The sequence below is a fragment of the Octopus bimaculoides genome, chromosome 14, assembly GCF_046866305.1.
Source record: "Octopus bimaculoides isolate indiv1 chromosome 14, ASM4686630v1, whole genome shotgun sequence".
NCBI lineage: Eukaryota > Metazoa > Mollusca > Cephalopoda > Octopoda > Octopodidae > Octopus > Octopus bimaculoides.
In genome coordinates this window covers 4,801,876-4,818,018 of record NC_142941.1, presented here as the reverse complement: position 1 = coordinate 4,818,018, position 16,143 = coordinate 4,801,876, and the positions used below count along the sequence as shown (strand labels likewise).

The 16,143-nt window shown below is 37.2% G+C and overlaps 1 protein-coding gene across 1 annotated transcript in view; it reads right to left on the bottom strand.

Moving 5' to 3' along the window:
* Positions 1-2,927: 2,927 nt before the first annotated feature.
* Positions 2,928-16,143, bottom strand: part of LOC106870072 (uncharacterized) — a 48,518-nt gene continuing 35,302 nt past the window's right edge. Inside the window, exon 2 of the mRNA XM_014916043.3 lies at positions 2,928-9,953. Within this exon, the coding sequence (XP_014771529.1) occupies positions 6,536-9,367 (2,832 nt within the window). The 5' untranslated portion in view covers positions 9,368-9,953 and the 3' untranslated portion in view covers positions 2,928-6,535. The remainder of the gene's footprint in view (positions 9,954-16,143) is intronic.

The following is a 16,143-nucleotide window of genomic DNA, read 5'->3' as shown; positions in this document are numbered from 1 at the left end:
GTTGTTGTTGAGAACCATTTTAACTGTTTTTACTCAGGCCATCCCCTCCCCCACCGCCACATACACACCAAGATGCCAGCAGAGGCATTTGAACCTTTGATCAAACTACAGCTAGATCAGTTCACTAACAACTGGGCCATTTCAACTCTGTCACTGGTTTCACTCATTGGATGGTGCCATGCTGGAGCAATGTCGATAAGAGTTGTTTTGTCGAATGACATTGACCGCAGGACATACTCTCGTCTAAATTATATTTTATCAATCTTTATTCCAGTAAATGACTGACTTAGCTTTTGGTATAAAGGGACACAACTCAGTGTACTTTTTTTTTTTACATTGCCTAAACACATACACACATCCATACAAGCATACGCACGCACACACATCCATACAAGCACACACACATACATACATACACACTCATATCTACATAACATCATCATCATCATCACCATTATTGCTTTCATGTCCCTTTTCCATGCTTGCACGGATCAGACGGAATTCTCTGAGGCAAATATTCTAAGGCCAGATGCCCTCCCTGTTGCCAAAACTCCATCTATTCCCAAGTAAGGTTATATTTCTCCATACCTGGACATGTTTTCATTGTTGACTTGGAGAAAGCCTTTGACAGGGTCCTCCAATCCCTTGTCTGGTGGCATGTAAAGGCATCCATTACACTCTTGGAATGGTTGGCATTAGGAAGGGCATCCAGCCTTAGAAACCCTGCCAAATCAGACTGGAGCACGGTGCAGCCTTCCAGCCTGCCAGCCCTGGTCAAGCCGTCCAACCCATGCCAGCATGGACAACAGACGTTAAATAATCATGATGATGATGCGATATATATATATATATATATATTAATAGATAGATAGATAGATAGATAGATAGATAGATAGATTCTGTATTACACTGCAAAACTGGGGTAATCTAAACCCACTATACTACATGACAAAACTGGGGTAACCTCAGTTCACAAAACTGGGGTAACAACTTCCTTAGCCCACAAAACTGGAGTGATTCTGCTTTCTGTATTTCACCATAAAACTGGGGCAACTGTAACCCACTGTACTACACCACAAAACTGGGGTAACATCTTCCTTAGCCCACAAAACTTGAGTGATTCTCTATTCTGTAGTAGACCACAAAACTGGGGTATCCTCAGTTCACAAAACTGGGGGGTAACATCTTCCTTAGCCCAAAGAACTGGAGTGATTCTGCTTTCTGTATTACACCACAAAACTGGGATAACCTTAACCCACTGAACTACATCACAAAGCTGAAGTATCCTCAATTCACAAAACTGGGGCAATTTCTTCCTTAGCCAACAGAACTGGAGTGATTCTGCCTTCTGTATTACATCACAAAACTGGGGTAACCTTAGCCCACTGTACTACACCTCAAAACTGGGGTAACCTCAGTCAAGTGTAATACAGCACAATTAACCCTGGTGCCAAACTCAAACAAAATCATTAAATATTTATTTATTATTGATTATATTTTTATATTTTTATTATCTTCCTTAAATCAATAATCACAAAAATGTTGTTGTTGTTGTTTGTGTTGTTAATAACATTATTATTCGTATCATCATTGTCATTATTGTTGTTGTTGTTGTTGTTTTTGTAAGATTTTTCAGATTAAATTTTATATTTTTAGAATTTGTTATATTTTTTTGCTATTTGTTCATTGTGAGTTTCTTTATGTATTCATTTATGTTTTGTTATTTATTTGTTGTTATTTGTTTGTTGTTATTGGTTTATTTGTTTATTATTATTTTCTTATTTCTGTTATGAAATCAATATTCAGAAAATTGTTGTTGTCAGGGTTGGAAGGAGTCACAGTGATGGAGCGTGAGGTTTGGTTCCTGTTTATCTCCAAGTCAATTCAAATCCAGCAGACATATGATTGAAAGCATTCCAAACATGACCATCCCATCTATTATTCAGCTATAGTCTATATAGTCTACAGTCTATATACAATAGCTCTTTAGCATTTAAACCGGCCACACCCAACCTAAATATTCTACATGTTTGATGCTAAAACCAGCCAGATTCAACCTATCACACCTGCCCTACAATGTCATTGTAGAAATAAACAATCACCTCGTTGAAACCTCAAATCTATGAGATAATGCGTGATTAATTGAAAACACCATCATCATCATTATTTAACATCTGTTTTCCATGCTCCTATGGGTTGCAGAGTTTGACAGAAGCTGACAAGGCCAGAAGCCACACCTGGTTCCATAATCAGTTTTGGCTGGTTTCCATGGTTGGATGCCCTTCCTAATGCCAACCGTTTTACAAAGTGTTCTGAGTGCTTTTAACATGGCACCAGTCATGACCACCTTGTACCATCAGCATACAGCAATGTTTCCCATGGTCAAATACAATTCCATCCCAGACCTAAGGTATTCCGTTCTCTCTTTATCCTTCATGATCTGACTGAAACTGCTATTAACACCAATCAGTAGTGTCTCTGTTGGGGATTCATCACAGTAAATGCATGACCCGTGGTTTCATTGTGAGCCAGCACGTTATTGGTGAACTGACAGACTTGACAAATACACTGTCTATAGTAGGAGACACTTGCAAAATGGCGCCAGATGATAGGACGGAACCTGAGATCACTTGGTTGGGAAGCATATTTCTCAAACACATAATATATTTGTGTATACACACATACACACAGATTATATATTTTATATATTAGTTAGATGTAAACATATATGTGTAGCAACCGTTACATAAGCTGGCCAGCAACCAATTAGCTGTAACGAAGGGCAATTAGATAAGCTGGTGACAGTGGCAATGGGAGGAGGTTTCACACCTGAGAAATCACCTGACACATGCATCTCGTTAACATAATTAACAACATTTTTGAAAATATTTAAAATATTTCAATGAAATAAAAACAGAGAATAAAGATAAGATATTAATTCTTTAATATTTGTATTATCAAACAGAACTGGTTATATATATATTTATAGATTTATGTACATATAATTAGTTATAGTTAATCTGTGAGAATATATATATATGTATTTATATATATACACACACACACACATATTATATTATGTTATATTATATTTATTATATTATAATATATATACACATGCACATATTTACATAGACAATTTGATGTGTGTATGCATGACAGGGTGTAAAAAAAACTGCCTGAAAAACGAGTCGAGTCAAAAATGGTGAATACCTGTAATAGACAGGGTCTGTGTGAGGACAGTAGCTTTTTTTTTTTATTGAGGTGGAGACCCTTTAAAAAGGGTCACTCATTTCTTTAACCATATTTCCATTGAAATATATTTCCTGCATGTCAAGTAATTCTTGAAAAAAATAATGAAGAGTTTAGTTAAAAAACTTGCTGTTTGAAACATCAAGTAATGTAGAGATATTTTTGTGAGAGGTTTTAATTTAAATCCTTTTAAAATAGGAAGTTTGTATGAAAACCATGAGACTGGTTGGTATGAAAGGAGTTAATGTCTTGTCAAGGATGATGACGATGATGATGATGACTTAACTTTTAAAGTCTACCGTCATCACAACCACCACCACAACCACTACCACCATCATCAACAGCTTTAATTCCTTATTCATTTTGGATACTTTAACATTTGAGATTTTTAAAAAGAAGTTCATGTGACAGGAAGTAGTTTAAAATATTTATTTAGTCATTTTTTTTCTTTTGTTCCTCCATAATTAACACGAGGAAGAGGTTGATTTAATTTTTTTGGTGCATGTCTTCTATTTGTTTAATTGTTCTTGTTTTGCCTTTCCAACCACTGACTCTCATTTACTGCCGACCCCTGAGATTAGAGTTACACTGCAGACCATGCAACAAAGCCCACTTGTTGAAAAGCATAAAACTCTGAACCACAAACTCGAAGGAGGGCAGCAGGGGCCTTGGTGGAGTTTTCACGAGGACCATGCCTTGCACCAGCATTTACAAAACCATCAGAGATTCATTAGAATTCACAGATGCACTCTGCTTTGTACTCCATTGTATTGCACCATACTCTTCCATCCTGGACTTCGTATATTTGTACCCCACAGTGATTTTGATGCCATGTGCTGTTCTCTCACTCAATAATAATAATAATGATGATGATGATATTATTTCTGACATAAGAACACAACAGGACCTGAAATTTGAGGGGAGGGGACTCCTAGTTGACTAAATTCATTGCAGTTCTTGACTCATTCTTTATTTTATTCGGCCTTAGAAGATGAATGAGGGGGGAAGAAACAAAAAGAGAAAAAAAATCCATGACAGAATTTCAACACCACAAGGTATCTATCTCAGTCTGATTCTCTGTTGTTTCTGCCTCCTACTTCTCCTCCACTAACAACAACAACAACAGTAACCACAACAATGTCATTAGCCACACCCAATGATGTGTTTTAAGTTTCACATTATTGTAGTTGTTGCTGTTGTCGTGCCCACCCCCACCGCCAACCCCTTCCCTTTTTCTCATCCTCAGCAACATTTTTTGATGCCAAAAAAATATACTTGACAGAAAAATAAATAAAATTTTCTTACAAAGAAAAAAAAGAAATGATAAAATATAAATAAAAAATGTTTTCTATAAACAAAAAAAAGATTAATTTTTCTTGAAAACAAAGTAAATAAATAAAATTTTCTTCAAAAAAAAAAATGTCTGCCTTCGATATATCATTAGAAATATGAACTGAAGCAATATTGATGGTGATGATGATGATGATGCTACTGCTGTTGATGATGATGATGATGATGATGATGATGGTGACTGTGGCAAATTAGAATGGTTTGAAAATTTCAACTGAAACTATGACACAGAAATAAATTGGAAGAGTTTTTCTCCTTAATACGATGAAGATGTTTACACTTTTGCCATATTTGGGTGGTGGGATGAAGGGGCAGGAATGGTTTATTGCAGGGAAACTGGAGGAAAAAAATGTGTGTGTGTGTGAGTGGAGAGGTGAGGTGGAGGTGAAGAATAAGGAGACCCAGGGAGGTTAAACATTAAATTTCTACTTTATGATTCTTTTTCTTCCCCCTCCACCACTTTTTGTCTTGGGAATGAAGAATGAGAAAAGAATTTCCCTTTGTATATTTAAACTCCTAAGACTGGACCAACATTTCTTGAAGAATTCATTTGGTTTAAACACACACACACACGTGTGTCTGTGTGTGTCTATAACACCTATGTATATATATATATATATATATATATATATATATATACATATACATATATATATAAACACACACATTCAAATATGCAGTGTTATTTAATATTCCTGTGTGTTTTCTCTCTTTTCCTTTTTCAGTTTTTTTCTTTGTTATTTTCTTTCTTTCTTTCTTTCTTCAAGAAAACTAGACAAGGTAGATGTGGAAAAGTGGAAACAAAGAATCAATAGTTAGCAGTCTTATGATTCTGATAGCTACTGTCCAACTAAACAATAAGACAGAAAGAAAGAGAGCAGAGATTGTGGATAGATGTGAATGTAAATGTGTTTGTCTGTGTGAATAGAGAGAGAAGGACATAGAGAGAGAGAGTGTGGGAGAGAGAGAGAGACATTGAAGTTTCAAGGGAGGAAAACAAAGAGTTCATATAAAGGGAGGTAATAATACACAAGTTAAAAAAAAACCAACAAAAGGCTGTGTACATAAAAAAAATCTTCATAGAAATAATAAAAAAAAAAACAAGAAATAAATAAAATGTCTCTTCTTCTTCTTCTTGTTGCCTTCTTTGTTAACAAAAAGAAGAAAATATAAAAATTCAATCAATTTATTTATCAGGTTTTTGATTGAGCAAGAATTATTTCTAAGTTTATAATTCTCCCCTCGTTCTTTTCACACGTCTCTCCATGACAATTGAGTTAGTAACAAAATGTTCTTCTCATACATGTGTGTGTGTGTAAGCCATTGTTTCCATATTATTATTATTATTATCATTAATTATTATTTTCATCATCATCATTGTTTCAGTTTCTTTAACATGCCATACTGGATTGTGACAAAACTTGAGTAATAGCTATCTACCCACTGTGTGTGAGTATATATATATATATATATATTTTTATATATATATATATACATACATACACACACATATATACATTTATATATATACATATATATATATATGCATATCTATATTTACATTTATTTTATCAATATAATATATTCTTTTATTTCTATTATCATTATTACTATTATTATTGTTGTTGTTGTAGTTGAAGAAGTAATCCAAATAAATTGTCAGAAATTTCTCTTTGGCAAAACTTTTTGCTTTTTTTAAAATTTTTTTTTTTTTACATAATTATCCAAGATAAAATATATATGACATTATATCAAGATCTGTGTAAGTATGTGTATATGAGTGAATGTGCCTAGCCTACTGTTTCAGTGCTGTGTTGAGGGTTTGCTACTTGAGTAGAGACAAATGGAACAGACAAAAGTCCCCACATTCGCAGGCACAGGCAGACAAAAACAACAAACATTCCATGCAGGACACTGAGTTGATTTATCTGCACTATCTTGGTAAAGCACCACCTGGGATGCAGGAATATCGTGTCTCACCTGCCTCTGAGATGTACATTCCAACCTTATTGTCCCTTTGGTGCCTTACCAAATGGTCCTTGCGAGAGAAAGCGAACCCGCATAAATTACATTTAAAGGGTCTTTCTCCGGTGTGAGTCCTTTTATGAACAGTCAGGTGGTATTTCTGTACAAACCCTTTTCCACATATTTCACAGATGAAAGGTTTATCTTGGTTATGGCTTCGAACATGCCTCTCAAACATCTCACAGTTTGTAAACACTTTCTCGCAAATAACACACGTGAAAGTCTGCAGAGAGGGGCTATGGTTCTGGTTGTTTTTCTCATTGTAAGCCTTCATGCATTCTTCACAATCAAAATTTAAATTTTCTCCGTCTTGGAAGTCTGCATCCAGTGGACAAATGTTCTGACACATGGAACTGTCTTCATTTGGACACACAGACATTGGTGGAGTGTTCTGACTAAAATATTCACGATGTGTTTTCATGTGCCGAGTTAAATTACCGTTTGTCGAGAAATAGTTCTGACATATTGTACATCGGAATGAATTGTTATTTCTTTGTAATGGAGAATTGTTCAGATTTTGCTGGCTAATAAATTCCTCATGGATTTTCATGTGTCTCGTCAGATTGCCGTTTGTAGAGAAAACTGAACAACAAGTGTTGCAGCGATGGGATTCTTCAGTTTCGTATGGAACAACTGGGTTGCCGACATTTTGAAGATAGGTGTCTTCATGACTACGAAAATGCCTGGTCAAATCACCGTTTCTTGAGAAAGTGCGTGTACAAATGTTGCATTTAAATGGTTTCTCCTCTTGATAAAAAGCTAAATTTTCGTGTTCCTGCAGAACGGTTTCACCATGCGTCCTCATATGTCTTGTTAGATCTCCTGGTCGTGAGAACAATCGTTTGCATATTGGACAAATGATGGGTTGGTCTTCGAGATACGATCTCAAGCCATTCTGAGGTTCGTCTTTGAGACAAGGTCGTGGAATACTGCAATGTTGTTCATCCATACAACCCTTAGGGCTGCCATGGCTTTGACTATCAAAACACGGCTTCATTGTGAGTGGAGCGTGAGATGCTTCCATATGCATCTTCATATGTTCTGTCATATCTATAAACGTGGAGAACACACGTCGGCAGAGGCGGCAAGAGAATGCCATAGGGGGTTCTTCTGTACAACCACCGTTACAGCCGTATACATTGTGGGGCATGCAGGATTCAGTATGGCTCTTCATATGCCTAGTAAGGTCATTGTTTTGGGAAAATGCAAGTCCGCAGATGTTACATTTAAAGGGGTCATTATTATTACAATTGTTATTGATTTGGCTGCAGTTTTGGAGCAACGGTTCCTCATGGGTTTTGAAATGTCTGGTGAGATCCCCATTGCGGGTAAATTCAATGCCACACACATTGCAGAAAAACATGCCTTCTTTTTGATAGCAATGGTTGGGGCTGTTCTGGATGACCACTTCTTCGTGGATCTTCATATGTCTGGTGAGGTTACCGTTGGTTGAAAATGTAGACTGGCAGATATTGCATTTGAATACCTCTCCATTCTGGCAGTTGGCAACTTGAGATGGCTGATATGACGGCTCTTCGTGAACTCGAAAATGGCGCGTCAGATCACCGTTCCTTGAAAACACACGTTCACAGATGTTACACTTAAATGGTTTCTCATCTTGACACAGTAGATGAGGGTTCAAGTATTGTGGCTGTTGTTGCCTCGTGTCCTCTTCATGGAACCTCATATGTCGCATTAAGTCACCATTCCTAGAGAAAGTACGTTCACAGTAATTGCATTTGTAAGGTCGGTCTGAATCACAGACCACTGGTTGGGGCTGAGGTAAGGGTTGGGCCAGAGGCTGTGGCAGGGGCTGTGGTAGGGGCTGTGGTAGGGGCTGTGGTAGGGGCTGTTGTAGGGGCTGTGGTTGGGGCGGGGGCGGCGGAGTATACTCTTCCTGCGGAGAAATCTCAGTTTCATGATTCTTTTCGTGATCAATCAAGTTTATTTTCTGAGAGAATCTCAGCCCACAAACGTTACACTGGAACAATGGTTTCAGCAGTTTATTGGGCCTCTTGTGTGTTCTCTTGTGTTGTTTCAGATGGTTGCGGCGAGTGAAAGTCTTGCTGCAGATTTTGCAGTCGAATGACTTCATTTGCCGATGGGTTAGTTTATGTTTCTCAAGATCAAGGAAACCAGCAAATTCCTCGTTGCAAATCTGGCACCGATGAGAATTTTCCATTGTCTGAACACGAATGACAGCCGTGCCTTCCTCTCCTTCCTGTTCCAGTCGCTTGCAGTATTCCTCTTCTTCTTTGATCCGTTTCAGTCTTTGCTCCTCTTCTTCCTTGCTCTTCTCTTCAAGTCGGGCAGCGTCTTCTTCTTCGTCACCTACCTCCATACCCTCGCTGTCTTCGCTAACAACATTATTATTATCATCATTGAAATTATTATAATTAGTATTATTATTAATATCGTCATTACTACTATTTTCAGCATAATCATTAATGAGTTTCTTTTCGTTATTATCGCCAACGAAATCTGAGTTCATTTCACATGCTTCTTCTTGGCACGAAGAAGACATCTGCTCAACCAATTTCTCATTTTCTTCTTTCATCTGTTGTTCTTGTTGATGCTCCTGTTGTTGTTGTTGTTCATCTGTAGCTTCTTGTTTCATGTTGTTATCTCCTGCTTCTCCATTTTCTTCATTCGGGCCATTATTATTATCCACACTTTTTTTCCGTTCAACATTTGCGGCCCGAGATTTCTTTCGTCTTTTCAAATTGCTGCTTCGAGACATTTTTGCAAGGTTTTTTTTTAATTTTTCAATCGGCAAACATGAAGTTTCAAAAAAGAATTTTATATACAGATATTTATATATCTGAGTAACAAAGCAATATTTCAATCTATACAAATATCTATATCAATATATATATATATATATAAATATTTCACTCTACATCTGTTAACTCTGAGCAGACAGTGAAATGTTGTCAGAGGTGGTCAGAGAATATCTTGTAAAGTCTTAAAAACTGCAGCCGTTATTAGATATCAATGCTGGAGAATATTATAAAATATGTTATATATATATATACACATATATATATATATGTGTGTGCATTGATTCTGGGCCAGCTAAGAAAGTTTAATTGGAGTTAGAAATGAAGTAAGGAGAGATTGGTCAACCAAATATGTTTCTAAGATGTGTTTGTATGTCGTCTCTTCTTGTTTGATGGTGGAAAACATTTGAGAGTTAAATATCATCGAATCAGAGAAGATTGTTGGTTCAGATAGCAGCAGACAATTGTGGTTTTTTTACTTCTTCGGGATTACTGCCACAAAACAGCTTTCAAAGGTGCTTTCTCGTGTCAAACAAAGAAGAAATTCTGAAAAATATGAAAGACAAAATGAAAATTAAAAAAGAGATTAATAAAACTGACAGCAGAAAATAGATAATTTTAAGAAAATAATAAATTTTTCAGAAGAAATAAAAGAAAATAATGTGTATCTTATAACATAGACCATATCTATGTGATCTCTATAATTAAAATGCTTGCATAGTTGTTGTTCAGCTGCCGGTAAGCCTCTGATTAAACAAACCAATATTCAAAGGCATTCCAACCATGACCATCAGTCTGATTTTCAGAAACAGTGTACTCTGAATTGCATTTTCCCCACTTTGTGTAAGGTATTGCTTGCGAGAGATGTGGCTACTATATCTAGCAATTTGAGTGACCACTCTGAGCCTCTCTCTCTCTCAGGTAAGATGTCAGTATGTGGAGGGGTGGTGAGGTCAGTTGAGGTGCAGGTGGGGTGGGGAGAAATCAGCAGAGATGTCCAGGATGTGGTCAACACATCTTAGGTGTGTGTATGTATATATATATATATATATAAAAGGTCAGCCATACAGTTGACCTCTGTCACCCAAGCATGCAGGGGTTCAGCAAGGAATGTTTCTATTTCCTTTCTTTTTTTCTTTACAATAGTAGTAGTGGTGGTGGTGGTGTTTGTAATTAAGGTGTGGTTAGTTTCTGGGTCAGGTGAAACTCTTCCTTTTCTCCATTCCTCTGATCCAACTAGGTGTATATACACATGTATATATATTACTTATATGTATATATATATAATGTGTGTGTGTGTGTGTGCACGCGTATACATGTATGTATATAACATATGTGATGTATGTGCAGTATATGTTACACATACATGCACACAAATATACACATGCATGTGTCTACTTCAAAAAGGTATGACAACGACATCGACTACGACGACGACGATGATGATGATGATGATGATAGTGGTTATGGTAAGTAGTTTTAATAATATTCATAGGAAATATAAAAAGACATCAGATGACGATGGTAATAATGCCGGTGATGATGATGATGATGTGCGAAGAATAAAGAAAACAATGGTAGGAGTGGAAGAGGCCTCGATGGCATTGGCGGTGGTGGTGGTGTTTTATAGTGGTCATAGCGGAATGGCGGCGGTGGCGGAATACATCGGCAGCAGGGGTGGAGGCGGTAGTACCAGTGATAAGGCGATAGTAATGATGATGGTGGCGGCGGTGGAGCTTACACACTCCCCCCAACTTCCTCTTCAACACCACCGCCACCATCTAACTTTACGCTACTTTATCACACACGCCAGCGCGCGCACACGCACACATATATATTCATACACACACAACCTACTTTTTCGAATCACTCCCACTACTACCATCTTTCTCCCTCATCTCACTGTTGAGGGAGATAAAAACAATGGGAGAGGGAAAGAAGAGAAGGAATAAGCAGAGAAGAGAGGGAGGGAGTAAAAGAGAGAAAAAGACTCTGCGTGTGTGTGTGTGTGTGTGTATGTTGTGTGTGTGTGTGTGTGTGTATGTTGTGTGTGTGTGTGTGCGTGCGTGTGTATGTGTGCGCCCAAAACCCAGACTGCTAAGAATTCAATGACCTCCATCTCCTCCCCTTCTTCCTGCTACGCACTCCCTGTCTGTACGATCATATCTTTCTAATCCTCCTCTTTCTCTCCCTCACTGTAATTACATGCACCCACACACATAGAAGCATACAAACACTTACATATACATATCTATCTATCTATCTATATATATATATATATATATATATACATATATTCCCTCTCTCTCCTCCCATTTTCTATCACTCTCTCTTCTTACCTCTTCTCTCTCTGCTTTCAAACCAAGTTTCCCTTCGTCCCCCCCCCCCGCCATCCGTCCATTTCTCTTGTCCTATTTATATATATAAACCTCTCTTTTTCTGCTTTCATTTATTTCATCATCGCCTTCTCTTCTCCTATCTACATCTATCTAAGTCTTATTCTACCATTTATCATCGTATATTTTCTATTTTCTTTCTCGATCAAAAACTCAAAGAGCAGACGATACCATCATTTTCCCCCTCCAGTCCTCCCATCTATCTATCTCTTCCACAATCTTTTCCTACTCCCTCTGTTTTTGAAGCCATTTAATAATACTCCCTCCTCCTTTCACTATTCTTTTACTCGTTTTCTGTCACTCTCTCTCTCTCTCTCCTCCATTCACGCTCTTTCTTCTCCCCCCTTGTCAGTCTCTCTCGTTTTATTTCCTTTCGTCTTGCTTTCTTTCTATTATTCTGCAAGTTTTTCCTATTCCCCTCTGTTAGTCTTACACGAGAAAGAGAGAGAGAAGAGACAGAAGAGATAGTGAGAGTGAGAGAAGAGACAGTCAGAAAGAGAAAGAGACACATAGAGAAGGAGAGAGAGAGAGAGAGAAACTCTAGCTTTCCCTTTCATGTTTTCTACTTCTATTCCACATTCTCTCTCTTCCCACTCTCTCAATTCACTCTCCCTCTTATTGGCTACCACACCACACACACACACACGTATACACACACACACACACATCCTCTTCCTTCCCCCCTTTCTCTCTCTATGCGCCAGAGTCATTCGGTTTATTTTCTCTTTTCTATTTTGTTATCTCTTCCATCTTTCTCTCCTTCTCTTCCCCCTCTCTCTAACACTATTACTATCTTATCAACCTCTATCTTCTCCCTCTTTCCCTCAAATACATAGCCTCTCTCTCTCCCCCCTTACTCTCTCTCTTCGATCTCTCAACTGTTTTTTCACCCCTATTTTCCATTAATTTTCCTATTTCTCTATATTTTTTAAAATCTCCTCTATTTTTCTTTTTTTTTCTTTTGCTACATCTCTCTCTTTTTATATTTTAGTTATTTTATATGCTTCTAGCTTCTTATATTATTGTTTTTTTAATATTTTTTGTTGCTTTCATTATCTCTAACTCCCCGTCTCTCCCCACCCGTAACTTTCTCCCCTCCTTTGTTCTATCGTTATCTGTCTGTCTCTTTCTACGTCTCTCTTTTCTCATCCTATCTCTATATAACTGTGCACTATCCCCCTCCTCTCCACACGTGTATCTGAGCTTTTAAATATTAAACACATACACAAAATGCACACGCACATACACACATATATATATATATATATGGTGAAAGAAAGAGAGTGGAAGAACAGGTCGGGGGACGTGAAATGTGTTCCTGTGTGTTCATGACGTCAACAGAGAAGAAATTGGAGAAAGAGTAAGAGAATACATAGGGAGAAAAAGAAAGAGGGAGAGAGAAGAGCGTTAAAAGAGGGAGAAAAGGGGAAAGAAAGACGTACGTTGATGTCACAAGAGACAAAACTCATAATTGGAAAACACCAAGTTGGGTCCAAAATTTCTTTTAAAAAAACCCTCTAGCCAGACTGTGTTTGTAAATGTGTAAATATGTATGTATAGTCAGGTATGTGTGTTAACATAAGTCTTTCTTAGTTCTATGAGTTTGTATAACAGTAAAGTCAGACTGCCAGAGAAGATATTAAAACGTCTCTGTTTATCGGATTTAAGACTCATCTTATCTATGTGATATATACCTTTTCTCTCTCTCTGTCTCATATGTATATATAAATAATAATTAATAGGATCTACAAAATCATGGAAATGGGCAAAGAGCATCATTTTGCTGTGGCTCAAATGTTGATCTTCAATTATCAACCTTTGAGTCAGAGCAAGATGCTGCTGCAATGTTTTGAGACGTCTTAGGCTGCTGCAGGAGAGTCTACAGAGACAGCAATCGCAGAAGCATTTTGGATGGACGTTTGGTCTGCAAAAAGCAGCGGTCAAATTTCCATTAAATCAGACCCACAACATCTGATCTTAATTGATTGGAAGTGTTATCTTGTACATTGTTTTGCTTTGGTATAAAAGATGGGCTACAGTAAATATTCTGCTCAATACCACAGATTTGCTTGTCAGTTGTTTGACCATAATCAGTTGAGCATGTCCCTTAGTGGCTGACGATATGTGCATCTCTGATCACGAGCAGAAGTAGTGGGGGAGCATCATAGCCATGTGTTGAGAGGAATTCTTTGGGGTTTGAATAATTCACTTTTGGAAACATGGGTGTTTTGCTCAACATCTTTAAACAAACCTTATTCAAAGACCTTTTGAACGGGATGGGCTACCCGACCTGAAAAAAATTCTAACTGGGCCCCACCTGCGAGGTCATGCGCTGTTTATCTTGATATGAGATCACCATGTTGCGTACATATGGTTGTGATGCATGTGCCTGGTGTACCCTTATCAGACGGGTAGTCATGATGGGTATAATGGGCTTCGTATATTTGGACCCCAGTGTCACTTTGATGGCATGCACTGCTCTCTCACTCAATAATAATAATAATAATAATAATAATAATAATAAAAATAATAAATAATAATAATAACAACTGAGAATGTTTTGCCTTTCCCTTTCTCTCTTTTTATTTATACTTAAACTTTCTCCTCAAACCATCTCATTCCTCCAACCACAAAGATATTCACCTATCTTCTAGAGAAGGCAGGGGTAAACCTTTCTTGAGATGCAGGCCACATAAGACATGGTACATCATCAGGTGGGTCATACTAATTAAAAAAACCAAGCTAATTTTTCATTAGATTTGCCATTCAGAAAGTCTCTCAGGTCACAATTTGTCCATGGCTGTTGTCCTCACAAGTTTTCTTTTCTTCATTCTGCATTGGCTAGTAGCACGTACATCCACCCCTCAATTTCTCCAGGAAGCTGATTTTCTCAGGTTTTCTGGTCAAACAAACTTCTTTAATTTTCTCAAACAACACTCTATTACGTATTATAACCATTTTCAAACTGTTTCAGATTCTTTTCTCCCTTTCTTTGGCTTGTAATGAAACTTTGAAATTTAGTGGAAAGAAAGAGACAAGAGAGACTGTTGTGATGGTCATCCATGCCTTGTAATTGGACAATTCCAACTTAAAAGAAAGGACATATGTGTGCTTGTCTGGTAGATGACATCCTTCAGAAAAAACAGCACTTCTCTCTATAGTAATCATGTGATTTCACTGTCACTCTACAGATTCAAAATGTCCACTTTTCTGAAATACTCTTTCTTGTACCGTGTCCCTTTAAGAGAACACACAGAACTCAGACAAGCAGCCATGTTTAGAAGCTGCTGTCTACTTTTAACTCTCTCCGTCTTTCTTGCTCTTGTCTTTCTTTATAACTTCTCCTCCTACTCTACCCCTATACTCTCCTACCACATGTAACTTCCTTATTAATTCTTGTTCTTTTCTTTCTTCCCTTACAATTACTTCATGTCCTCCTCCTTACCCTTCACACATCGCTCTCACTCTCTTCTTACACCACCACCATCGTCACACCAACACCCATTCAAACCCTTCTACATTTATTAGTTCCTTCTTCCTTTTCTTTTTTTTTTCGTTCTATCAGTCATCTCTTCCCACAACCCTTTATTCACTCTCTCTAACACACATACGTATGTGCAGACACATACTCTATAGGGAATGTGAGACAGGGACAGATAGAGTGAAAGAGAAGGAAAGAGAGACAAGAAGAAAGGAGGTATAAGCATGTGAAGTATGTCATATATACATACATACATACATACATATATATATATATATATATATATATATATATATATATATATATATGTATGTGTGAGTGTGTATGTGTGTATATATATATATATATATATATATATATATATATGTATATATATATATGTATATGTATATATATATATGTATATATATATATATATATATATATATACACACACATACACACTCACACATACATGCACAGGACTCAGTTCACCAAGCGTCTCCCCCTTCCTTTCACTTCTTATTCTCCCTCTCTTCCTCCTCCTCCTACCCTCATATTCACTATGCCACCTCTTCCCCCACACTCTTTATCTCACAACAAAATCTATCTTCCATGTTTTTTTTCCCCTTTTTTCTGTTTCTCATTCACCTCTTCTTCTTTCTTTATTTCCCAACCTCTACTTTTGCCACCACCTCCCACCCCCCGCCATCGCCTTCCTACATCTATGTCTCACTTATTCTCCAGTTTGTTATTCTTTTTTCCCTTTACTTTTTCTCTCAGTACATCTCTTCCCCTCCTTCTCTCTCTCCCTCTCTTTCACTTAATCTTATTAACTCTATCTCTTCCTCCTACTTTCCCTCTCTACTTCTTTCAGTTT